General features: G+C 40.4%; 1 protein-coding gene across 4 annotated transcripts in view; it reads left to right on the top strand.

The window, feature by feature from the left end:
* UNC13D (unc-13 homolog D) overlaps positions 1-25,369 on the top strand; it is a 64,094-nt gene extending 38,725 nt beyond the window's left edge. For 2 of the 4 annotated variants that reach the window (XM_034408627.3, XM_034408625.3), the window contains 17 exons: positions 78-134; positions 1,483-1,580; positions 2,295-2,346; positions 3,326-3,456; positions 4,118-4,238; positions 5,500-5,643; positions 7,600-7,698; positions 7,784-7,990; positions 9,368-9,436; positions 10,076-10,155; positions 12,576-12,681; positions 12,782-12,853; positions 14,510-14,593; positions 16,756-16,876; positions 19,910-20,033; positions 20,309-20,514; positions 24,531-25,369. In XM_034408627.3, coding sequence (XP_034264518.3) covers positions 78-134; positions 1,483-1,580; positions 2,295-2,346; positions 3,326-3,456; positions 4,118-4,238; positions 5,500-5,643; positions 7,600-7,698; positions 7,784-7,990; positions 9,368-9,436; positions 10,076-10,155; positions 12,576-12,681; positions 12,782-12,853; positions 14,510-14,593; positions 16,756-16,876; positions 19,910-20,033; positions 20,309-20,514; positions 24,531-24,637 — 1,878 coding nt within the window. In that variant the 3' untranslated portion in view covers positions 24,638-25,369. The remainder of the gene's footprint in view (positions 1-77; positions 135-1,482; positions 1,581-2,294; positions 2,347-3,325; positions 3,457-4,117; positions 4,239-5,499; positions 5,644-7,599; positions 7,699-7,783; positions 7,991-9,367; positions 9,437-10,075; positions 10,156-12,575; positions 12,682-12,781; positions 12,854-14,509; positions 14,594-16,755; positions 16,877-19,909; positions 20,034-20,308; positions 20,515-24,530) is intronic. The other 2 variants (XM_087887191.1, XM_034408626.3) reach the window with 2 other exon arrangements.
* Positions 25,370-27,322: the final 1,953 nt, after the last annotated feature.

The raw sequence follows: 27,322 nt of genomic DNA, 5'->3' as shown, positions 1-27,322 counted from the left end.
TGTGTATGTAGGTTTTAATATGCACAGAAGCATAGGGAAGGCTATTGTGTAACTTATTTTCTTGCCTATTTTCTTAGACTGGAACAGCAGAGTGGTTTTACATGAAGAAGCAGCACTTGAAGCCAATGGTAAAGGTATGTTACTCTCTAGTAAAGTTTATGTTAGAATCTTCTGGTGGTTGTTGAATTGTGTTTCCTATTGATTATAGAAGGGCATATCATTAGCATTTTCAAAACATCTGCTAGCCCAGCCAGGATAAAAATGCTCCTGAATTATATTTTGTATCTGTGCAATCTATTGTATTAATCTGTACAACAATTTTGGATAAAGACTACAACAACATTTTCCTCCCAAATACACAGATATGGCTGCTGTAGTTTGACTTTAGATAAGGAATTAAGTTTGTCAAAATCAGGACGTAACTGGTACTTGTGTTCCCCTCATAAATGCACCAGAGGTGGGTTTCAGCAGGTTCTCACCAGTTCTGGAGAACTGGTAGCAGAAATTTTGAGTAGTTCGGAGAACCGGTAGTAGTAGTTCGGAGAACCGGCCCCACCCCCATCTATTCTCTGCCTCCCAAGTCCCAGCTGATCAGGAGGAAATGGGGATTTTGCAGTAACCTTCCCCTGGATTGGGGAAGGAATGGAGATTTTACAGTATCCTTCCCCTGCCACGCCCACCAAGCCATGCCCACCAAGCCACACCCACAGAACCGGTAGTAAAAAAATTTGAAACCCACCACTGAAATGCACGTGAGCACATGTTATCATGAGCATGCAACTGTATAGAACTTTCCTACAACTATGAAGCATACTTAGCATCAGGGATGCTATGTTCTCACAAAAAGGGGAGAAAAAACCATAGCTGTTTTAACAGTTGGTTGAAAAGCAACTCTGCAAAGTAAATGATAGAAGCTTTATTTTACAACACTGTATTACAAAAGAATTAAAAATTTAGACTATCAGTCCCTTATATATGGAATAGCGTATAATTCCTAATGTCAACAACAGAGAAAAACTTGGCTGAGGTCCCACAATAGCATTTCTTCTTCACTTAATTAGAAGAAGACCCAGGTAATTAGTCTCTAATCACCACTGTCCCTTGCCATTTAAACCTCCTGATAGCTTTTAGTATACTTGCTCTTCCTACTTTCCTCAGAACATGAAGTTTGAAATTATGTCAGAATGATGTCAGCTGAAACTGAGAACTCCACTTTTGGACCAGGCCCTTCTGTAACATGGAATATCCGTTTGTACTGCTCAGGACACCACTGAGTAAATTAAACCAACTTCTCTAACACCAAGAACTACCACTGAGCAATGGCAACATAGCAACAAGTGGCAGAAGAGTGAAACAGCCTCTTACCCTGGAGAAATAGTGTGGAAATCTAGAAGTTCATGAGTCTGAAAGTATCTTGATTTTGGGGAGAAACAAAGCTCATGCTAGATCTCTACTTCTGTTTCTCTTTTTTTCTATCCGTAGACAATGGAGGAATGTGGCAAAGCTCTAGTCTGTCTTCTTCTGGAGGTGAATAAAGATCTCCGGGAGTGTCACAAAACCTGGAACAAATATTTCATCAGGCAAGTCTCTGAAGGAATTTTTTCCTTCTTTCCCAGCTTTGGCCAATTGGTCACAAACTGCTTCTTCAAATGTTTAGGTAGCTTCTAAGGCCACAGAGACTTGCTACCAAAGTGAATGGCTGAGCCCAGATCACAAAAGTGATAGGACAACAAGTTTAGCAAGTACGAAATTCCACTCTAATGATATGGTTTTCTTCCCAGAGGATTTGGATGTTGTGTATTTCAGTTAAATAAATGCACATTTTAATACATGTCGTGCCTGGTGGCTTAAAGAAAGAAAAAGATAATAAAACTGGTTAGGTCAGACCTCTGTGCAGTATTTACTGTACTAATAATTTTCTTGTGGTTGTTTAGAGACTTTTGTCACTCTATTTCCCTGCTCAGCAACTATTTTTTTATGGGTGGATTATTTTAATGCTGGCATTGAGAAGATAAACCTCTAGGCCTCTTTTTATCCTCCCAAGTAGGCTTGTCAGCAAGTCAAAATTTCAACTTCCCAGTTGTCTTGTTGCCAATTATGAGAATTCAGCTAACAATACTGAGAATGCTGGTTCTTGGTTGCCTCTGGGCTGTTATAGTTACTGATCTGTTGTATGTGGATGCATCATTTAAATTAGTGCTATTAGCTTTAATACATAATGATAAACCTAGCAGAGAAAACCCATGAGAAAATTTCTGATTGTGTCTTTCTCCTTTCTCCTTCCTCCAATACAGCACCATGAGACTAGATCTTTTCTCAATTGCATATCTTAAAATGCAGGAACTGGTGAGTAGCTGTTTCTCTGCTTTGTATCAAAAGGGACCTCAGGTTTATATCCAGCACCAAGGCAGTAGATACTGGGGGAAATGGCTAGTGGACGAATAAGCCAATTACTTCAGAATTTCTAAGGCAGCTTTCTCCAATAGTGATGCCGTCCAGATGTGGCAGACTTACAGAATGCTTAGCAAAGGTTATATTGGCTGGAGACTTCTAGAAGCTAAGTCTATATACAGTATATCTGGAGCAGTGGTGAAATGTAAAATTTGTTACTACCGGTTCTGTGGGCGTGGCTTGGTGGTGGTGGGGGGTAATGTGACTGGGTGGGCGTGGGCAACTTTTTTTTGGTACTTATTTAAAGCATTTTTTTACAACCTATTCAGGCAAATAGGTTGTAAAAAAATGCTTTTAAAAAGTAAAAAAAAGGCTCTGACGATCGTGCACCACAGCTGTGATTGTCACAGCCTTTTTTTATCTTTTAAAAGCATTTTTTTACAACCTATTCGCCCGAATAGGTTGTAAAAAATTCAGGTGAATAGGTTGTTAAAAAATGCTTTTAAAAGGTAAAAAAAAGGCTCTGATGATCACAGCTATGGCACGCGATCATCAGAGCCTTTTTTTTTACCTTTTAAAAGCAGGAAGTAATGACACCTGGGTGGGTGGGCGGAGCCTCATGCCGCCATCGCTACTGGTTCTCTGAACTACCTGCCACAATCGCTACCGGATTGCCCGATCCGGTCCGAACCGGGAGCATTTCACCCCTGATCTGGTGTACACCCAGAGTGAGGAGGAAAACAGGGATTTGTCTTTGAATTAGCTACTCTAATCAGTGGTGAGGATTCCTCAGTTTCACTTTGTTGACGAAGCTATTTCCTGAGCCAGTTTTTGCAGATTTCTACTCAGGGTCAACTAGTGGGATCTTTCTGATTCAGTTGCAGTGTCTCAACCCAAAAACCTGATCCATTGTACCTTTTTTATGCCCCTGCAGGTTTCTTTTTATGTCCAAGAACAGCTGAGCAAGATTGACAGTGGCATGTCCCAATTAACAGCCGAGAGCCTATTCCAACTTTATCTCAGCATGAAGGACTTCTATCGCATGAAGGATTTTGTGTGCAGCAGGTGTTTATCTCTGCAGAGGACAACACTTTGCCTTCAGTCTTTTTAGGCTGTTTTATACATTGTGGTTGTTGTTTTGAGATTACTCTTATAATGTATTGTTATCATTGAAAACTCAGTGCCAAAACTGTGGCCCAGTTTGCATGCTTCACTGACAAATTGGGATTTGTTTGGGTTTGAGTTAGCGTGATTTGCAAGTCCTGTTTAAGCGTAGTGTGCTGTATAGCCTAATTATCAGTGGTGGGTTGCTTCTGGTTCAGTCTGGTTCTATAGAACCAGTAGTAAAACTGGTGGGAAGCTCCGTCCACCTGCCACAACTTCATCACAGGTGATCTGTGCATGTGCAGAAGCTTCTGCACATGTGCAGAAGCGCAAGCGCGCGCTCCCATTGCAAACCGGTAGTAATGGTAAGTACAACCCATCCCTGCTAATTATGATTCATTTGGTAGAATACTGTTAAACAAGAAAATGTTTAGCATGTTGTGTGAACTCTTCTGTAGATGAATTGCTGACTGTTTATAACCAATGAGGGTTTGTTGAGACAAGTTTGTGACTGGTCACCACAACAAAAATATCCTCTAGAGAAAAACTAAGTTGAATGTTTGGGAAATAAGGAAGACCTGTTTCTCATGAGATGCAGATCACTTCTGTTTCCTATTTCCAGGGATACCCCTCTTGCATTGACCGGTTTCCACCTATGGTTTAAAGAAGCCATCCCCTTGTGGCTACAGAAGACCTACACAATAGCTCTAGAAAGGACCCAAAGAGCCATCCAAGTAGACCAGGTAATCCCACCCAGAAAGGAAAGCATTGCTCAATTGTTTTTTTTTTGGATAAGGTTTTTCTGCCTTCATACATTTAATCGTTGGTGTATATTATGTAGCACCTTCATAGCATCCCCTGATACTTCTGTCTGTGGATTAACAAATGAAAGTTGTGAATTACATTGTGTGTATGATTTTTGCAGATAAGCAGATATCTTAATATGAATGATTTGCTAAAATATCTTAATCCAATCTGACACCTGTGGTTGGTAGTTATGGAATTATCTGAATCAGAGTAATTATCCAGCAGTGAATTCAGCAATTTGAGCTTACATCAGATCCATGTAAGATTCATTGAGTTTATATACCAGATCCTTTCAACTAGCTGCTGTGTTCACATAGGTGGCACAAGCTAATAATGTTATAATGCTTTCATGATGCCTATGTTGTTCAGATAAAGACACAAGGCTATTTTAGTTAAGCAAACTGATGTTCATTCTAATGAGATATTTTTAAAGAGTATTGTTCAACTCAGATAATTGTCAATTACTGTTTCTATTCTTTTGCTCTTTTACCTTGAGGTTTCTCAAATGACAACAGAAAAGATGGCATGTTGTTTAATATAGTATATATTAACGGGAGGTAAAAAAGTGCAAAGAGAAATCTTAAGATGCTGGGAAAAAGACAAAATACGCAACTTTAACAATGGGCAGTGCAAGATATACAAAATAGAAAGAGACAAGGAGCCAGAAATGGTCTTCAACATTTTCTAGAATGTCTAGAAAATTTATTTTCTTGTCCTTTTTCCTCCCATTGAAATCCACTGAGAAGAAAACAAATGGTACTGGCTTTGGGATTTACAACTGCCTCCAAGAGACTTCCACACCACCATTTTTGAAGTTCTTACTACTAATGAAAATACTGTAGGCATATCCCTAGATCCCAGAATGCTTTTCCCATGAGCATACTGGAGGCCTTTGCAGCAGAGATGTTACCTTTTCAGGCATCTCCGTGCAGAATTGCTATGTGACATTTCTAAAAACAAAACAAAATACCCCAAAATTCTGATTGCTCCATGTACTGATCAAATTTAAGATACGATGTTCTGGGTCAAGTAATTGGAAGAAGGGAAATTCAAGTGTTAAAATCCCATTGTCTGTCTAGGATATTCAGAGTCCAAAAAACTCCAACCGAAGTCAAAAGCTCATCCTGTAACATTTCAGATTACATTCTGACTAATAATCTGATGTTGCTCCCTTTCTCTGGTTTCATTTCTATTCAGTTGACACCACTGGGAGAATTGAATAAACACAGTACATCCATTGTGGACCTATCCACTTGTTATGCTCAGATGATGAAGACATGGCAACAGCTGGATTGGCCTGATCCTGAGGAGGCCTTTATGATCATGGTGAAATTTGTTGAGGTATGTGTAGAATAAGGAAGCTCAGATCATTTTAATCTGTGCCAGAAGTCACTTCTGTTCCACTTTTTATTAAGTCTACAATGGTTTAAAGAAAATTCAGTGTAAAAATCAGAGCTCCTGTGATTTGGGTACTTGCCATCATTATTTCTGGATGGAGTAGAATTGGCTGCAATTGGAACAATTTCTGGACTCAACGTATCTGAAGAACAGATTAAATCTGTGATTAGGAGTACCTTTGCAGAAATCCAATTTGTGTGAGAATTGCACCTCTTCTTGGATTGGGAGGCCTTGTTCATGGTCACTTACACTGGTCATTTACACTTACAATTTACAAGTGACCAGTGTAAATTCATGGTCACTTACACTTACATAGTTACTTACTCCACTAAGTTCATGATTACTTAGGCATATCTTCTCCAAATTACTGCCGTATGCTATACATAGGTTTGCTTTAGAAAACTTCTTGGAATTTGCAGCCGTTCCCGAATACAATGGCAGAGGTAGTTATGGGTGTACTTCAGTATGACCATGTAACACCACTACTTTGTGAGTTATGTTGGCTCTGACAAAGGCTTCTGGGTGCATTTCAAAGGGTATTTTTTTTACCTACAAAACTCTTCATGGTACAGAGTTGAGTTATTTACAGAATCGCTTGTCTTCATTTCTCTTTGTTTCATACAAGCCAGCAGAGTGGTCATGACCATTAGATATTAGAAAGAAGGAAGAATTGGTTTTGCAACCCAGATCTCATTAATATGCCTTTTACCGTGCTTCCAAAAAATTGTATTATTCTACTGAATATTATGATTGTGCTCAAAATCTTCTAAAATATTAGTAATATGTCTTCCTTCCAGGGACTATGTATTGCACAGGGATGAGATAATGGGAATTACGTTTAATTAAAGACTCTTAATATATTCAGGGAATGTGCCAATCAAGCAACAACAAAAAGTTATGTTACTTGTCCTTCACTTTTCCCCCCCTTTTTCACTGAAGAACAAAAGGCAAATTTGTTTTCTTAGAGAGAAAAAAAAGACTCTGGTGGAATTGCAGTGTTAGAAGATTAGAACCTCTGAACTCAATCATCACTGATGCTTCCTTACAGAAGAGTCAGCTGTGCTTGACCATATTGTACACTAGCTGGACGTCTGTATTTTGCTACAAAACTATGTGATCGGGCATGATAAATTGACACAGCCTGAAACTTAATATAGAATGTGTAACTCCGTAGCATCAGAGTGTGTTAATATATGGCAATTGGCAGTTGGAACAAAGGAGGGGGAGTAGAATGTCCCAGCCCGCAGGCCAGATGAGTCACGCGCTGGCCATGCCCACACCTGGTTTAGCAAAGGGGTAGCATCAGAGCATGTTAATATAAGGCAACTGGCAGTTGGAACAGAGTTCTTTTCAGGTGGGGAGGGAGAGTAGAACATCTAACTCAGGGGTGGGTTCTACTTACCTTTACTACCGGTTTGCATCGCGCCCCTGCACGCACTCTTTGCTCACACACCCGTGCACTCTTCTGCACTTGTGCAGAAGCTTCTGCACATGCGCAGATCACCTATGATGACGTCTGGGTCAGTGGGTGGAGCCTCCCACTGGTTTTACTACTGGTTCTTGCGAACCGGTCCGAACTGGGGGCAACCCACCACTGATCTAACACCTTAGCATCAGAGCATGTGAATATAATACTGTATATGAAATGCTAATGATCTGATGGTCATTTCGAAAAATCCTTTCTTAGTGAGCACCTAGAAGCCAAGAGGAACATACGTGCCAAATTTCAAGTTTGTAGGCTTTACTGTTCTGGAGGTTTCGTGATGAGTGAGTGGTATTTGGCTTTTATATATATAGATTATAGGGATCAAAGTCAATCAAGTGTCCTTGGAGGATGCAGCGAAGCCTACCTACAGTATTGACTGATCAGTGACAGTTTTCTCTTTTCTGACTTCTTAGGACACGTGTAAAATTGCTCAGATGTACTGTCAGATGATCAAAGCAAGGGCAGAGGAATTGTCTTCCAATCAAACTGAGGCAGGACAAGCAGCAAACAGGGTAAGTGGAAGAGCCAGATTTTGGGTACAAGAAACAAGGCTGAACACAAGGATTGACTTGATTCTACCTTCCTCCCATCTTCCAGCTCTGTGTTGTAGTGAACAACATTGAGCAGCTCCGGATGATGATCCTGAAGTTGCCCAAACAGCTGAATTGGGCATACTTGGAACAGAACACCGGACCTGTCATTACCCCAGAGCAGATCCAGCACACGCTGCATCAACAGCTTCAGGCTTGTGTTTCCTGCCTCAACAATGAGATCCGAGGAGTGGTGAAGACTCTAGCGACCAAAGTAACCTCACAGGCTTGGTTTTCCTTTTTTCCTCCAGCAGCAGAAAAGGGACAGGGGAGGAGCATTATTAGAACGGCGAAACTCCAGGGGCAAATTGTCATCCCACATTTGTTTGGGCTGCTTCATATAGGGCAGTGGTCCCCAACCCCCGGTCCGCGGACCGGTGCCGGGCCGTGGAGTACCTGGCACCGGGCCGCGCAGCGGCCGGGGGACATGAACGCTGCAGCGCAAAGGCTCCTGGGCCGTGCGCAATGGGCCGTGCGCAAAAGCTCCTGGGCCGTGCCCCCACCCCTGCGCGCGCTCAGCGGGCCGCGGCGATAAAAAGGTTGGGGACCACTGATATAGGGAACTTCTGGCTCTTCAAAGACCAAACTCACTGAGTTCTTATGCCTCTGAGAAGTGGGGATCAGGGCTATTGGAATGACAGACCGTGGGAAAAACATCCATGCCAAAACCAAAGGCACTTGTAAAAAAGAAAACAGCAGGATTGCTTCATTTGGGAGTGGGGGGGGAGGGTTTACTGGCCAGAGCTGGCCATTGTTAGCCTGCATGCCAAAGGTTCAAGAAGCCAATCAGCCAATGATGCCCTTTCCTATTTTACCCCATTCCATCCTTTACCCATTACAGATCATTAGGCTTTACACTACAGGTAGTCCTTGACTTATAACCATTTGTTTAGTGACCTTTCGAAGTTACAACGGTGCCAAAAAAAATAACTTATGACCATTTATCACACTTATGACTGTTGCAGCATCCCCATGCTCACATGATCAAAGTAAACATATTTATGACAGTTGCAGTGTCCCAGAGTCATGCAATCTCCATTTGTAACTTTCCCAGCTGCCTTCAGACAAGCAAAGTCAATGGGGGAAGCCAGATTCACCAAATCACCGCATGATTCACTGAACAGCTGCAATGATTTGCTTAACAACTGTGACAAAAAAAAGTCACAAAATGGGACAAAACTCACTTAACAACCATCTTGCTTAGCAACAGAAATTTTGGCCTCAGTTGCGATTGTAATCCGAGGACAATCTGTACTAGAATGCTTCATACAAGTTGCTGAATTCACCAGCCTGTTGTACATGAAACTCGATTCTATAGAAGAAATTCTGTTTGTAATGGTATAGGTGATGTGTGACAATGGCATTGGACAGAACAGAGAGAAAACTCATATCTTCTATCTTAAACGTTCAAGGAGTTTAAATGTGTGGACAGTGTGAAATATGAATGGCCCAGCTTTAGATTTTTCCCACAAAAATCTCTGATGCAATATGGAATGCCTGAAATGATGTAGATATGAATGGCTTAGCACTTTTAATATTTATACAGTATTGTGTTTCTCCTTAAAAACATATGTTGGTCTTCTTTTGGCAGATGGATGCTAGAATTGCCCAACACATCCAAGAACTGTCTGTTTGCAGTGATTCTGATAACCCAGAGAAGGTGAGTATTTAATTGCTCGCTAAATACTGTATATATCACTTTTTTTCTCTTGGTTTGTTCCTACGTATGTTAACTATTTTGGGGCGATTCACAAAAAGCCATAACAGTAACCAATATGTTACTCAATGTTACTCTCTGTTCTTTATCTCTCCGTAAAATATTATTATTGTTAAGACATCCCATATTTTCCCTCTTTTATCTTCCCGGCTTTGAATCAGGTTAGATATGGGGGAGAATCTGGTAATGCACTGATAAGAATCCGGTCTTGGGGAAACCTATATTTGACATAACTTTGTGAAAATGAGTTAAATAACAGTTAGTGTCCTAAACTACAACCATTTAAAAATGGTTTAAAAATATTTGTTTGCAGTTTCCACAGAATTCTATAGACTTTTATAACAGAATAATTGCACAAAAAATACCTTGCTCTGAAGGCATCCAGAATGAATTTGGGTCAGTAATCAGCATATAATCAACTTAAAATGTTATGCTGGTGATGTTGTATTCACCTGCAGCGAGCCTTTTGTATTTCTTGTGCGGTGTTCCTTGAAAGTTTCATACGTAATACTTTAGTTTCATAGCTGATAAATGTTATTTCCTGTCACTTAATTTTTGTGGATCTTTTTCTGTCTCTTCTAGTGCATCGTGCCTTTAATGAAATTCTTGGAGTATGAGTTTCAGTATCTAAATGTGAACCTTGTCCAGGAGAATTTTAACAGGTAAAGTCAGGATAAGGAGGTCACATAAGGAGGAAAATGGCTTTTGCAGAGATGTCTTGCCATGCTATGAATTAGGGATCATAGTTGGCACTACCTAGGGCAGTGATGGCTAACCTTTTTGCCGTCGCGTGCCAAAAGCGTGGGGAGTGTGGGGGGGGGTTGCGTGTGCACGTGCTCACACCCATAATTCAATGCCCCCCACGCATGCGTGCGTGACCCCCCTGCGCTCCTCCTGCTTTTGGCATGCGACACCAAAGAGGTCACCAGTGGGCCTGGTAGGCCCATTTTTTTGCCCTTCCCAGGCTCCAGAGGCTTTCTTGGAGCCTGGGGAGTGTGAAAATGGCCTCCCCCACCCGCCTGGAGGCCCTCCGGAGACCGGAAGCAGCCCCTTTCCCGACTTCCAGTGGGCCTGGAAGCCCGTTTTTCAGCCTCCCCAGGCTCCAGAGGCTTTCTTGGAGCCTGGGGAGGGCGAAAACGGCCTCTCCACTCCCCTGAGTCCCTTCAGAGGCCAGAAACGGACTGTTTCCCGACTTTCAGTGGTCCCAGAAGGCCTAAAAATCAGCTGGCCGGCGCACGCGTGTTTGCTGGAGCTGAGCTAGGGCAACACTCACATGCCGACAGATATGGCTCCGTGTGCCACCTGTGGCACACGTGCCATAGGTTCGCCATCATGGACCTAGGGCATCTGCAGAAGGAAGAGCAAGGCTCTTCTCTCTCTTAAGCCACAGTTTGGGGGTAATTTGTCTACCATTCAAAAGTAGCAAATGCTGGGGAAAAGGGAGATGGAAAGCATCTGAACAAACCAAAACAATTGAGGGCATCCAACGTATGAAAGAGCCAGTTTGTGAAAATAAAGGTAAAATCAGGAGGAATAACCTAGGATTTTGCCAGGATCAAAGGATAAGAGGGGGAAAAAAGAAAACTGTTTGGTTTCTAATTTGATAAGATAGTTCATTAGGAAATCATTGGTAGAATCCGAAAACCATCCTAGAAGAAGAAGGCATTAATTGTGTCTACGTAGGATGTGATGGCCGTTCTCCATATGTTCTGACAAGTTCCCTTCTTTCTATATGCATCCTTGTCTCTGGGGCTTTTTAGGATATGATGGGCATGAGAAACAAAATTAGGCAAAAAGTGAAAATGACATAGGGCTTCTTTAAGTCGAGACCAGCTCTTGGTAACTCCCTTGGCAACAACACCAATGTCTTTGGATGGATGTGTTTTTTTTTCCTTTTCTTTCTGTGCAACGTCTTCTAGTTTACAGTGTCAGTCACCCAGAATTGTTGGGAGTTGAGCATTCTTTACATTCAATAAAGTCTATAAATAAAATAGTGTTTATGAATTCTTCTGTGTAAATTCTCAGTGTCATCTAAAGCTATGGTGTGCATGGTGTCCTATTGAAAGGGACAACTACTAACCATGTCTAGCCCTGTTGGGTTTCTGAGAAGAGCAAAAGTTGGCTAGGTACATTGCTGTGAATGGAATAGAGGAAAAGAGAGGTATAAATATTGTTAATGGTTAAAACAAAGTACTGGCATCATATTTGTCATTTGAATATTAATGTCCCTATTCTGTGGCCTGTTGTTATTTTTCCTCTGAGTTTAGAATAATTGATGCTCTTTCATGGCCCACTAAACATCTGCATGTTTTATTTTTAATATCAGCCTTTTGGTTGTCCTATGTTGTTCTCCTATAGAATTTTTCTTAAACCTCTAGGAATTAGAAACTTGGTAAACTGGTTTGCTGTCTTATCTTCCTTAATATACTGTATATTTGCCCCAACTAATCATTCTTGAGATAGTGTGTTTGTTAGAATATAGGTGGATCAATGGCTGTGAATTAGGGAGGTGGGATATCATTTAATTACAATAGTTTTTTTAATGCAAATTTATGATATCACATGTTTGAACCAATGCACACTGTAATTTAGCTGTAATATACAAAGGCATTATTCTCTAAATTTTGCAGTGCAATTTAATTATGAAAATGTTATGTAGAAATGAGGACACTGGTTGCAAAATATTTAGATAAAATTGCAAACAAAAATAATATATTTGGAGAAATACATCCTCCCAAAATTAGACATTTCTCAAATGAAGAAAATAGCTCAAATGGGGCAAGAGTGGGATAAATGGAACTTAAAAATGCAAGGAAAATAAAACATGTAGACAGATCTTTAAATATTAGAAATGAAGAAAAAGTTAAATTTATAATCCACTCATCCTTAATTTGAGCAGCTACAGTCCAGCCCCAGGATCAAATGTACTAGCCGCCCTGAGTCTTCGGAGAGGGGCGGCATATAAATTTAATTAATTAAATTAAATTAAATTAAATTAAATTAAATTTGCCGAGTCTTAGTAAAAATGTCTTGTCTAGCAATCTATTGTACAACTCTACTTCTTTTGGTTCTTTCCAAACAGTCTTCTGGAGCTTCTGTGGAATCACACCTTGGACTTGCTACAAAACGCTACAAAACAACAAGTTGGAAAATTGGACTACTTTAAGAAATTTCAGTTTGCCCTCCAGGTACTTAGGGATGTAAAATGAAACCAAGGAGGAAGAGTATGGCTTATGCTGTGCTCCAATGTCCTGCCACTTTCTCTCTTTTTCTCCATCTCTCCCACAGAACTTGGAACCTTGCTTTCATGGAGAAGGCTGTGGACTATCCAAAGATGCCCTTCACACACCAGCTTTTATAGTAAGCTAATGCAACCTTTACTACCCTTATAACAAGCCTGTACAACTTGTAAAAGGGAAGGAGCCACATCGATAAATTAAAAATCCTTGTGGCCCCCAGAGTAACACCTGGCGTGCCAATCAGCTGTTTGATGGCTAGTGAAACAGGGGCAACCTTGGAACTGGCAGAAGTGATGAGACCAGTGATGGGCTTCAAAAATTTTTACTATCGGTTCTGTGGGCGTGGCTTGGTGGGCATGGCATGGCTTGGTGGGCATGGCATGGCATAGCTTGGTGGGCGTGGCTTGGTGGGCGTGGCAGGGGAAAGATACTGTAAAATCTCCATTCCCTCCCCAATCCAAGGGAAGGTTATTGCAAAATCCCCATTTCCTCCCGATCAGCTGGGACTTGGCAGGCAGAGAATAGATGGGGGTGGGGCCAGTCAGAATTTTTACTATGGTTTTCTGAACTACTCAAAATTTCCGCTACCGGTTCTCCAGAACTAGTCAGTACCTGCTGAAACCTACCTCTGGATGACACTTGGAGGTGTTCTGCAGTGTGCCTTTTAAGCCAGCAACAGTGATGGTAATGAATTTATTATTTAAAAAAAAAAATGCCAGTGAGCCATTTGGGACTGCTTGGCCAGCCATAAGCTGTGCTGGCCTGCTTTACAGAAAAACCTCTGAGCAACAGGTACTCTAAGCATGCCCAAACATTGGCTTTATATATCTACATACATAAAAAAAAAAACAATAGCACATAACCTACCTTTTCTATCCATTCCTGCATCAACCTACCTTTGCATACAAAACCCCTGCATGAATATACCATATGTTCCCTGCTCACTCACATAACAACAGTGCATAAGGGACACAAATACTGTATCTGTTAGCCAGGCACAAACATTTTTTTTTAAAAAAAATGCAGATTCTGGCTTACACAAAAGTTGCCCACCTATGTTGTGGCATCATGTGTGCTGCCCTGTCAGGATTTCCATCCTGTTCAAACTACGGATCTAGTTCACACTAGTGGAAGGAAAGCTTTTGTGCATTTTGAAGATGCCATTTCATTTTAAATAGTGTTAAGGCAGAGGTAATCTGTGAATGGAGCAGGGAGGTCATTTGTACTGTAGCTGTACAAATGTAGCTGTTGAAATTATCAAAATCATTGGGCAAAAGTATTCACTTCATGCTGATATTAGACATAAGTATGCTGATAAAATGGCTCTAGGTTGGGGTTCCCAAACTCTTCAGCTCATTGAGCTTTTCAGGAAGTTTAAAATTGTTCATCAAACCCCCCCAAGATTTATTATATGAAAATAATTTAATAAACACTACTTTAACTAATAGAGCATCTGCCTGATGTAGTAAGACATCAGGCTAGAGACTGGGAGACTAAATTCTAATCCCTCTTTAGACATGAAGCCAGCTGGGTGACCTTGGGCCAATCATTCTTTCTCAGCCCTAGGAAGGAGGCAAATCACTAAAAGCACTAAGCATTTAGCTGAAACTTTGTGTATGGCCTGACATTGGACAAACAAGATCACAGTGTCAAAAGTGGCTGATGTAGCAACACTTCCTGCCTGGGAAAGCTTCCGCTTTTATTTCTCTCTGTTACTCATGTATTACTTATTTTATTCATAGTCTAGTATATCTGCTGATACTCATTTCTCTCATAGGCTCTGGAGAAAGAGTTGGATCTTTGCTCCTCTAACAGCAGAAAACTTATTGAAAAGTATTTCAATGCTCGAATCCAGCAACAGGTGAGGCCGATCTTAGCTCCTGTTTAATAATATGATAATAGTAATAGCACTTAGATTTACAGTACCCTCTAAACTGTTTACAGAGTCGGTATATTGCCCCTAAGAATTTGGGTTCTCATTTTACCAACCATGGAAGGATGGGAGTCAAACTTGAGTCGGGCAGGATCAAACTCCTGGTATGTGGGCAGAGTTAGTCTGCAGTACTGCATTCTAACCACTGCGCCATTAAAGCTCCTTTTTATTTGTTCCTTCCTTTTGCTCATCTTACTGAGTTCAGTTGTTGATACAGTCATGACTATTGACTTACAGCATGGTAAACAATCTTTTGATAAATGGAGCAGCACTTACTTTTTTAGAAAGTGGAAGGACCGCAGGGGGATATATTAATGATAGACAGTGGGACAGGAGTTGTTGCTTTCTCTGGATTTGGCAAGGTAGGCTGGGAGTAGTTTTTTTTTAACATGTTGAAAATTCTTGTAGAGTTTACACAGTGGTCGTTATTTGATGTCTTACCTTTAACTAGTGGGAAGCCATACATACCTTCAACTTTCAGAATTGTGTACAGTAGGCTCACACATAAGCACACACAAAGGTTAAGGTAACCGCAATTGATGTTGGAACTTCAGGCTATCTACCACTGATTAACAGCTTCAAATTTGAAGTGTTAGAATTGGCCAGAATCACCAAGGGCCAGAGTTGCTATTTCAGATTTCCATGAGATATTTTTTTTTTCCTTTTAGTAGAATTGTATTGTTTCCTATTCAAGATTAGTATAGTGAAGCATAAAAATTCTGCCATTAGTACTGGTGGAAACAATTTGAGTATTATGCTCCCACCGTATTTCACAGTCAGGCAAATACTAACATTGAAGAAAGTCCACTGGCATACATTTTTCCCACCCTTGTTATTTTTTAAAAAAAAGTTTATGGGGGGAAATTAAGTAACATTATATGAAAGTGATGTTTGTTATGTTAGAAAATACCTTATCAAGAAGATATGTTTAACAAGACTGTATCAACAAAATGGAACAGGATATAATGTGCTGTTTGATTTTTGAAAAGACCTACATCATCAATGACAAATGTTAAATATTTTTGTAGGCAATACGGTAAAGTTTTATTACTATTCAGGATGGAATTAAAATCTACCCACCACACAAATTGCTACATATTTTATTTTATTTTACTTTTTTTAATTTGAATTTGTATACCGCCCTTCTCCCTGAGGACTCAGGGAGGTGAACAGCCAAATAAAAACATCAAATACAAATATTAAAATACAGTTAAAATACATATATAAATTTGGCCCCATTAATTAAAACAATAAACAAAACAATTAAAAACACTTAAAAAGAATTAGGCCAGCCCGGCTTGTTGGAAAAGGAAGGTTTTAAGGGAAACCTTACATAGAAAAGGAAAAATACTTATTTGAGCAAAATGAAGTTTGGGCAATGTATATGGCCTTCCAGATATCAGATTCCCTCATCAAAGTCCGTGCTGGCTATAGATAATGGATATTGGAATTTAACCCTTAATTTATTTATTTATTTATTTATTTATTTATTTATTTATTTATTTATTGGTTCGATTTATATGCCGCCCTTCTCTGGAGACTCAGGACGGCTTACAATGTGTTAAGCAATAGCCTTCATACTTTTGTATATACCTGCTTAGTAGGGCTTTCGTCCACCCCCCACTAAGCAGTGTTCTCTTTTTATACAAAGTCAGCTTATTGCCCCCACAAACCGGGTCCTCATTTTACCTACCTCGAAAGGATGGAAGGCTGAGTCAACCTTGAGCCTGGTGAGATTTGAACTTGCAGTAATTGCAAGCAGCCAGTGCTACTTAACAGCACTTTAGTCTACTGCGCCACCAAGGCTCTTTTCTGGGCCACCAAGGTTCTTTTAATCAGCTAGCCAGGGAGGGATTAAGCCATCCAATGATCAATCATGTGAATATGGGAAATTATGCAGTTTAATTATTTTGTATATTATTTAGGAACAGGTAATATGAGTTATAAAACTGTACAATGCAATAGTATCAGACTTTCTAATTTGGGATGGATTGTTTATCTTCTGGCTTCCTTAATACGTTGGCTTTTTTTATCTTTGACAGCACGTCATCATTTTCCCTGACAGTTTTTCTGGGTTGTTCTTCTCTTAGGAAGAGGCCACTCCTGAAAAATATGGTGCTGTGACTATCAAAGCTTTTTACCGTCACTCAGAACAAAAACTGTACATTGAAGTACTCAATGCTGTTAATCTCCTTCCCATGGACTCGAATGGTAAGAGAATTTTTGGGTTGAATTCCTGAATAATTTGGGATATATTGTTAGCTTCATTAGCATGGGTGTGGAATTGATCCTTGCTTGCACTGTTGAGTTTAGAGATACACTTAACTAACATATTGCAGTTTAATTTTGAGTGTAGCCACTGTTTGGCATTTATGGCCAGAGTCAATTCAAATGGAACTGATTTCACTGCAGAATCTAGCCATGGGGTCTGTTAAGGATATTGTTGTTGTGTTACCAACCAGCAGAGTAAATGCACAAGGAAACGTTGCTGAGAGCGATGAATAAGAGTTATGCAAACTGGTTTATCAAAAGCTTACTTTATAGTAGAAAAACAGTCTCATAGTCTTTAAACAAATTCCAAGTCTTTGCCAGTAAATCAGTCCAGTAGTTACAGAATCTTCTTACCAAACAAACATTAGTTGGTTAGAATAACAAACTCACTCTGGTTCACAAACCACGATGGTAGCAGATCCATCAAACGATGATTACAGATAGCAACTCCTCTCAATGGTAGCATATCATACTCTGGTAGCATATCATATCAGCTTCATCATCAAACTGAATACGTTACAGTACCTTGCTTAAATACTCTCACAACCAGTCATTACCTAATTACAGCATGACTCAGCATTACAATGAAAACCTTTAAAGTAACATAATACATTTACAGATTGCCTGGACAACTAGTTAGGCTCAAACCATATCCTAACAGGGTCAAGAATTCAAAGACAGCAAAATTAGCTTTTAATTTTCTAGGATGAGTTTAATCTGTTCTGCAGAGAATACCCCCATTCAGTCTTTTTTTTTTATTGAAAAGTTTTATAAGAAATACAAACATTTTCTCCCCGCCCGCCCTTCCCCCCTCAGCCCTTCCCACCCCCCTTGCCCTCCCACCCATCCCCCCTCAGCCTTCCCCCCACCCCCCTCCCTTGACTTCCCAGAACAAGCACAGGGTATAGCATCCACAAACATAAAACTAAAATATGCTAACAAATTGTTGACTTCAAATTCTTTCTAGGTCTTTAACTCCTTATAACTCAAAACACTATAAACATAAGCTAAAAGTTAAAAATGTTTCACTCATAAGCTATATGAATCTTCTTAGTCTGATACTTGTTTTGAATATAGTCAATCCATCTTCTCCATTCCGTTATGTATCTTTCGTTTGAATGGTCTTTAAGATATGCTGAAATTTTTGCCATCTCTGCCAAATGCACGACTTTTAGTGTCCATTCCTCAATAGTAGGTGGATCTTCTTTCTTCCAATACTGTGCCACCAGTAACCTGGCAGCTGTTATTAAATTCAAAACCAACTTAGTTTCTATTACAGTACAATCCGTAACTATTCCCAACAAAAAAAACTGTGGTGTAAATTTAATCTTTTTCTTTAAAATATTTTGCATAATCCACCATATTTTTATCCAAAAAGCCTTAATTTTTTTACATGTCCACCATATATGAAAATACGTAGCATCTTCACATCCACATCGCCAACACTTAGGTTGTAAGTTTGGATACATACAGGCTAGTTTTTTTGGATCTAAATGCCATCTATAAAACATTTTATAAAAGTTCTCTCTTAAGTTTTGAGTTTGTGTAAATCTTACATTTCTAACCCATATCTTTTCCCATGTTTCCATCATTATTGGTTCTCCTAACCCCCATTCAGTCTTGACTGACAAAGCGTGTGCGCAAAACGAATCGGTGGTAACACCGGTTTAAACCCACCACTGGTTCCCATCTCTATCAATCTTAGCCGCTAAAAATCAAAGACAGTCCTACCTGTTGAGCTATCTCCAACATTCTGTTCATTACTATAATTTGGCTAAAATAAAAGAAAACTTGGGAATGACCATAGAAATGGATAGGTTTGGATACATCCAGACCTGCAGCTTTGTGCCCATTGGTAGCCACACAATTGGTGATGTAATGTATCCCACATGCTGGTTTCTATTCTAATTCCTAATTTTGTTTGTGTATAGAGCACATGAATAATTTTTTATCTTCTAAAAGGCAATCTGAGCAAAGATCTTCTGCTCTGTAGCGTGTGTGTGTGTGTGTGTGTGTGTGTGTGTGTGTGTGTGTGTGTGTGTATTCCAAGGATGTCATTGCACACAGTTAGGGAAAAATGCCAAGGTGTCATGTTGTTGCATTCTTAAAAGGAGAAAATAATAGATTGCCTGCATTTCATTCAGCTCTCCAGAAGAGGAGGATGTTGACTGAGTGCTCTGCAAATAGTGCATTTCTGGCTTTGCTTGCTTTTTAAAAAGCTGCCACGAATCACACTTTGTGCTCCAGGACTTGGAATAATAATAATAATAATAATAATAATAATAATAATAATAATAATAATAACAACAACAACAACAACAACAACAACAACAACAACAACAACAACAACATTGAATGAAGGAAAAATTGTTTGAAAATACAAACAACTTGAATTTAAGAATTATTAGCCTTTAGCAGTACAGCACATAGATACAACTTTTCCCAACTTCACATCATCCAGATATCTTGGCACTGCAGTGAGGATAATTTTTCCCTGAAAAATTAGTAGATAGGAAACAGCAGTTCTCAACATTTGGGGAGCATAAGGTTGTGAAGGGCTGGAATATATGTAACACTTAGGACTGTCATTGTTAGTTAATAGGAATGGGAAAGCGCTGTCTCTGACCCTTGATTTAGATGTCAGAGGACTGTTGCATATCAACAGACAGGCGCTAGTCAAGAGTGACCAATAGAATGACTCCAAAAACAGTGGCTTCATCTAGTCCATATCATATTGGAAAGGACTGGAGAAGAAAGTGATACTTGACCTGAGTTTATAAACATTCCAATAAAAATGAACAAGATAAGAATTTTACCTCTGTCCTAACCTTGTGTATTACAAGAGGTTGAATACTATGCGGATGTGCCTTACTTTGGAGGCTTTTTTGAGAAACAAATTGTTCATGATAGATAAGTAGGTTTTGCATTATTGTTCTGTTACTTCTTCTATACCTTCCCCTCCCCCAAATATAGGCCTAAGTGATCCCTTCATCCAACTCACTCTGGAGCCACGTCATGAGTTCCCTGAGATTGCAGTACGGACAACTGAGTGCATAAAGAACAATCTCCATCCTCTGTTTGATGAAGCCTTTGAATTGTATGTATGAAGAGCCACTCCTCTTTCCTGTCCTATAGTCATCTTCCAAGATGACACAGTTATCATACTTAGAGCATAAGTTTAATATGTCCCTCATCTTCCTTTGGTTGACATGTTGGAGGTGTCACTGCTGTACTCTGAGAAAACTGCCTATGAGGTTGAGCTCTGTTCCCTATTGGGGGTGGAGGTGGTGGTAATGTATTAAGTTGTCCTATTTCTATTTGAAGACCTGAGGTATCATGACTTCATCACTGCCATATTGGTTTTCCCTACAGTTTGGTTCCTCCAGAAAAATGTCAGCAAGACGGGGCATGTCTGCTGCTTACAGTGTTTGACTATGACACCTTGGGAGCAAATGACCTGGAAGGAGAAGCTTTCCTCCCACTCTGCAGGGTCTTGGGTCTGAATGAGCCTGAAGAGTCAATCAACCCATCCAGAGTACCACAGATCCGTTTATCTTTAACTCATCCTGGAACTGCTGGTAACCACACCTCTCATCCTTCATGCTATTCTCTGGAATGAAAACATTCTGGTTAGGAATCCATCTCAAACAGGATCAAAGAACAATTTTATTTATTCTGTTGCACAAACCAGGCTGTTAATAGGTCAGAATATTCATTATGTTATTTATGTTTTGCTACAGAAGGGAGAAGAGGCCGTGAAGTGTTTATAGTTATAGCATGCTAAATTGAGGAATTAATCCATTAGTCATTCTAATCTAGCTGGTGGCTCTTCTACTTTTATCAGGCAGTGGTATAGATTTGCATGAAATATCTTTTGTTTTGAAACTTCCATAAGAAAATATTTGGGTAAAGTAAATGCCCTTCTAGAATTTTATATAGGCGGCTACATTTTAAACATTATAAAAATGTAGAGGAATAGCAACTGGAAATGTGCACATTATCAAAAAATAAGAAATATCAGATGAATTTCCTGCCCACAAATATCTTACCACTTCTCCCAAGTAATTGTGAAGGTGAAGAAGAAACTGGCTGTAATATTTTAATACAATTCTGGGATTGTTACATTTTGTACACTATGAATAATCTTTATTTATTTATTTTATTATTTGATTTGTATACCGCCCTACTCCCGAAGGACTCAGGGCAGTGAACAGCCAAGCAATAAAATACATAAATACACAAAATTTAAAACCAGATAAAATCAAATTAAATCATTTTGGCCCAGACAGATTAAAACACCCCAATAATTTAAAAACAGATTAAAATTTACATATTAAAAGAGGGAGGAGATTAAGCCAAGCCCGCTTGATGGAATAAAAAAGTCTTCACAGCGCGGCGGAAGGTGCGCAGATCCGGAATCCTCCGTATCTCTGGGGGGAGCTCATTCCAGACGGTAGGTGCCCCCACAGAGAAGGCTCTCCCCCTAGGGGTCGCCAGCCGACACTGTTTGGCTGACGGCACCCGGAGGAGTCCCTCTCTATGAGAGCGTACTGGCCGGTGGGAGGCTATTGGTGGTAGTAGGCGGTCCCGTAGATAACCAGGTCCTAAGCCATGGAGCGCTTTGAAGGTGGTAACCAAAACCTTGAAGCGCACCCGGAAGACCACCGGGAGCCAGTGCAGCTCGCGCAGGAGAGGTGTCACATGGGAGTGCCATGACGCTCCCATTACCACCCGCGCGGCCACACTCTGCGCCAGTTGGAGCCTCCGGGTGCTCCTCAAGGGGAGCCCCATGTAGAGAGCATTACAATAGTCCAGGCAGGAGGTGATGAGGGCATGAGTGACTGTGCGTAACGAGTCCCGATCCAGAAAGGGACGCAACTGGCGAATCAGGCGAACCTGATAAAAAATCCTCCCGGTCACGGCCGTCAGGTGCTCTTCTAAAGACAGCCATGAATCCAGGAGGACGCCCAAGTTGCGAGCCCTTTCCGTGGGGGCCAGTGATTCGCCCCCAATAGTCAGTGATGGCGTCAACTGACTATATCGGGACGTCGGAAACCACAGCCACTCGGTCTTGGATGGGTTGAGCCTGAGCCTGTTCCTCCCCATCTGCATATTGCAATCTGTTGCAATAATGAGATGAAACCTTAGACAAGATTGGCCTATAATGTCATTAAAGAAGGCAAAGTTAAGAAAATTCTATTGGCTTGTTTTTAATCTGTTTTACTGAAAATAGACTATTTGCTCTATTAGGATCTTGTTCTTGTTCCACCCACAGGAGAAATTACATGCAATTATTTTTTCATTAGTGGGTTAAAACTTGATTTAAGCTTTGCATTATTAAACGGAGAGTGGATATTTTCCAAAGATCTCACTAGATACCAAGTTTTAAATTCTTAGCACCATGGGCTTGGAAAGATAAGCTGATTACCTACTGCCTCGGCAATTGCAAAAACGGTTTTGCCTTCTTGAGCTGCTTCTTGAGCAGCAGATAAAGTGATTTCCCATTGACAGGGATTGAGATTTCATCTCACCCTGATTCCTCTGGCCATGCTGTGTAAGTCTTGTGCCCACCTCCTACTTCTCCTCAATTGCTTTAGGGGGTCAGTTTTGCTGCTCTTTCTATATGATGAACATGTCTCCATGTTGGCTGAGCAGTGAAGAATTGCTGAATAGAGTAATGTAAGGATGAAGCACATGACAAAGTGAAGTGAGGATTAAGGCTTGCACTGGCCTTTAGAGAAAGATAAACCCGGGGCATTTTGCAAAAAATGATTCCAAATTGCAGTTTACTGTAGCTTTTTTTCTTTCTTACCTCTTTCATTCTTTTCCAAGTCACTGTTATAAATCCCAGTCTGTATCAGTGGTTGCTTTTGAATTTTCTTAAGGTTCATAGAAAAAAATAGAAATTTCCTGTGGTTCTTGACTCTATGCATTTTACGTCCCTTGTACTCAAGACATTAGATTAGCAATTAAATCCCACTTTATCCACTCCTTTAAAAATATGTGTTAAGATTCTCCCAAGATGAAACAAAGATTAATTCAAGACTAAAGGGATCAGAAGGAAGTGTTTAAGGCTAAAGGAAGAAATCAAAACAACTTTCTTGCCTTGTTTGCTATATGTATTGTTCACTAATGACCATTATATTAATACACATTTTTCCACCAGTAAATATTTCTAGTTTTTATTTCTACAGAAGAATTCCCCCCAAATTATACCTCTCAATTTTTGTAATGTTTTCACAACTGATATCCATGTAGTAGGGGTGAAATTCACTTACCTTCGCTACCAGTTCACAAATGTGAGCATGCGCGCCTCCTCCACGCATGTGCAGAGCCTTCTGTGCATGCGCAGAGGGTCAAAAACGGGACGTGATGACGTCCGGGGGGCAGGGCGGAGCCGCTTGCCCCTGGCGCTACTGGTTCACCCGACCCGGATAGAACCAGCTGAATTTCACCACTGCTATGTAACATATATAATTAATCAAGGAGAGAAGCAACTTAAAACTAAGGAGAAATTTCCTGACAGTTAAACAATTAAATCAATGGAACTGCTTGCCTCCAGAAGTTGTGAATGCTCCAACACTGGAAGTTTTTAAGAAGAGGTTGGACAACCATTTGTCTGAAATGGTATAGGGTTTCCTGCCTGAGCAGGGGGGTGGACTAGAAGACCTCAATTTCCAACTCTGTTATTCTGTTCTGTTCTATGCTTCCACAAGAAAACTAGCATCCCTGCTCAAAACAAATTGCACGAACGTTATATTACCTTAAAAGACTTTTCTATAGGAAGAAGGAAAAAAAATAGGCAAACAGATAGGAATGTACAGAACACAATACAAGTTTCTAGTGAGTTATGCATAATAATGAAGGCCAAATTGAGCAATGTTTTCCTCTTGGGATTGCATGGAAGAAGCCAAGTCATTTTTGCACATAGAAGCATAGGGCTAGAAGAGACTTTGGAGGTCTCCTATTCCAACCCAAGGCAGGAAAACCTTATACCATTCCAGAGAAATAGTTGTCCAATTTTTTCTTGAAAACCTCCAGCAATGATATACCCACAATTCTGTGAGACAAGCATTGATTAATTGTTCTGACTGCCAGGAAAATTTCTTAGTTGCAGGTTGGATCTTTCTCTGACAAGCTTCTGCACACTGCTTCTTGTCCTGCCTCAGGCACTTTGGCAAATAGACCCCCTTTTCCCCGTGACAACCCTTCAAGTATTAGAAAGGGGCTATGATGTCATCCCTAAGTCCTCTCTTCATTAAGCAAGACATGCCTAGTTCCCTTAGATGTTCATTGCGCAGTTTAGCCTCCAGAGCCTTTCTCATCTTTGTTGCTCTTCTCTGCGCTTTTTCTAAGGCCTCAGCATCTTTCTTTGTTTTTATTTTTATCATGATATACATTAGAAATTATGCAGTAAAAGCCTTGCTCAGAAGCATCTAGACAGCTTCTCTTCTGACAGCTGGGTAATGAGCAATGGAACTTTTTTTGGCAGGAAAATGACTTTGTATTAAATTACGGGGGGAAAGTACAGTATGCTATAGCAGTACCGCTATACATTACCTCAGTGAACTGCAGATCATCTCTTCCCTCTTAGGCAATGACATCCTGAAGCTCTTGGGGACCCGCAAAGGAGACAAGGAAGCACAGGCCTTTGTGAAGCTACGCAAACAAAGAGCGAAGTATTCCAAGGAGCTGGCATGATGCAGTCAAGCAAAATGGGTGAAAGCACAGGTTGAACCAAGGTACCACAGAAGTTCTGCTGCCATGGCAACAGCTGATCATACGGGGAGAGTAGGAAGCCATGAGGCTCTTGTTATTCCTCCTGGTGGCTTTGATGCAACAAACCAGACACTGGAGGCTCTTTATCCGTGCATACTGAAGCTGCCGGTTGTGTTTCGATGAACAATTGATCAATTTTCATCTAAGAGACAACAAGAAGGACCCATACCACCCACCCCACTCCCCACTCAATATTCTCTCTTTGCTGCAGGAAAGAACGAAAAGAAGGGGAACGTCAGAAGCTACTGCAGGCTGTTGCGAGCTGATCTATGCTCATCATTATGTGTGCAATGCACCTCTGCTGGGAAGAACCAGGCTGCTTGCGTAGTGAAGCTTGTTATGAGCCTCTTGTGGACCTTCTGCAGGAATTCTTTACTCTGTGCTCCAGATGGCACAGGAAAGGGGCTCCCAAGGAAAAGGAAATAAACATTTTGGAGGAGGAAAAAATGGGTGTGTTTTCTAGCCTGTTAGAGTCTGGGACTACCTTCTGCTTAAGCAGCTTGATTTAAAAAAAAAAAAAAAAACTGAAAAATTGCTAGCAACAGCTCCCAGGTCTCTTTATATCCAGGGCATCGTTTTCATAATTGCAAAGGCAAGGTCTGAAAAACCCTTCTGGTTGAAAGCAAGGGATGGATTAAAAATTATTATACAATCCTCTCCTCTATCAACAGTACTGTTCTTGCTATAGCTTTAACCTTATAGTTTTTTCTTAGGGGGAATCACTGGGGTCTGAGATGACACGTGTTACAAAAGCAGAATTTTGGAGGATGAGGGCAACAAAATGTCTTTGCTTCCACAGCATGAAGGAAAAGTCATGCTGCTCTGAATTAGTCTCAGGTAAATAAATTCAGGAGCATGAAAGAAGACAAGTAACAATATTGCAGAAATACATTTCAGTTTTTCAAAGTTTGTCATTTCTTTCCTGTGCCGGGACCCATGTTGCCATGGCAATATTACAGCTTCATGTGTTCTTCCTTCTGAGGGCCCATTTTCGTGTCCAAAATTAAACAAGGTTTCCACTAAAAAAATAGAAAATAAGTAAATAGACTAAAGTTCTCAGCTGTTTTTATTTTCCTCTCCCATCAGACTACAAAATGATTAAATAAAACTAGGGCATGCTGTTTCACCATGTGAGAAAGGAATCTAGGTCTCAGGATTAGGGAAGGGGGGGGAAGGGAGAGTTCAAAGCCTCATGAATGGCTGCTTCAAGTATGTTGAAGCTGTCATACTTCAAAGATTTTCACAGGATTAGAAAACAGCATTGCATATTTGTAGCCTTAGGTCCAGTTCCCTTTATCCTCTCCACAAGAGTGTAGATATGGCTACTCAGACCTGAAATGCATTTAAGGGTATTTAAACATTCCTAGCCATAATTAGGGCCCATTTCTCACTAATAAGATTTAGGGAGGTTAAAATGTATTGCTCTAAACCACTTATCTGTGAAAGGCACTGGAGGCAGATTTGCTTCCAGAAAGACCTGTTGCCTAAATCGCTACAGATGCAACTGAAGCAGATGTTACTATTTTTCTGGGAATAAGCATAGACTAGAAGGCCTCTTCTGATTCGGAGGCGAGAGAAGTGTGAAGAGCACAGCTGGACCTCAGGGTTCATACCGCTTAAGAGTCAACTCCTTAGTTGCTAAATCTGCTCCTCATAAATAAATCTCTTTTCAAGCTAAGGTCACAGCTGTGCATTGCAGATGTGACTTCCATAACTCATATGCTGTGTGAAATGCTTACCTTTAGGTGGTCACCACCTCATGCTTACTTGTTGTAAATTTATCTTGTTCCTGCTATTTCATATTTTTCTGCCATTGGTAAGACACTGATCGTACTAGTAGTATTTTTGCATATTTGCCAACTCTGTGACATCCTTACTGAAAAGTTCAATCAGCATCAATAGCTCTAAAACAAAAGTGTTATCATACTAGGTGTTTTATTTGCCATTTATTTTTAAAATATAAGACAACATGTGCCCCATGGGATCATTGTTTCAGAGAGATTTCCTTATCTAAAAGAGAAACAGATGACCAAGGGCGGGCAAAAAAGCAGTGGGAGCAGTAGCAACTTCTGATTTCTGCCAGCTTCCCCATCAAGTCTCCTTGAGGAAATCTGGCAGAGAACACCAGAAATATTTAATCCCTTCCCTACCGTACCAGGCAGATAATGACTGTTGCTGGGTGGGGGAGGGAGGGAGGGATTGTGAGATTGGCTGGAAAACTGTCACAGAATGTTGAAAATGAAGATCACACAACCACAGTAGCAACCAGTAGCATTGCAACAGCCAAATTTTCCCCAAATTTCATTCCTTGGGAGTCATGGGTTCCATATTTTGGATACATTATGTAAGTAAGCCCATTTGGAGTATCTTGGTTCAAGAACTGCCCAAAATGCATTGTTTTGTCTAAAGATATGCATTTTAGTAGGATATACATGGATTCATTGCAATGCAACCCATTGCATTATCATCTTTAATGTGCCAAGAGACTTACCACTACTTATGGTATGTGTATATGAAAAGTTAGGAATCTCCCTAGCCTCAAAGTGACTCAATTTATGCTTAACATGATTTCATTTTCAATTCAGCTATCAGTTTACCTTGCATAGA

Source organism: Pantherophis guttatus, chromosome 2 (assembly GCF_059756535.1).
Source record: "Pantherophis guttatus breed Tessera chromosome 2, ASM5975653v1, whole genome shotgun sequence".
NCBI lineage: Eukaryota > Metazoa > Chordata > Lepidosauria > Squamata > Colubridae > Pantherophis > Pantherophis guttatus.
This window is presented reverse-complemented; position numbering and strand designations above follow the sequence as displayed.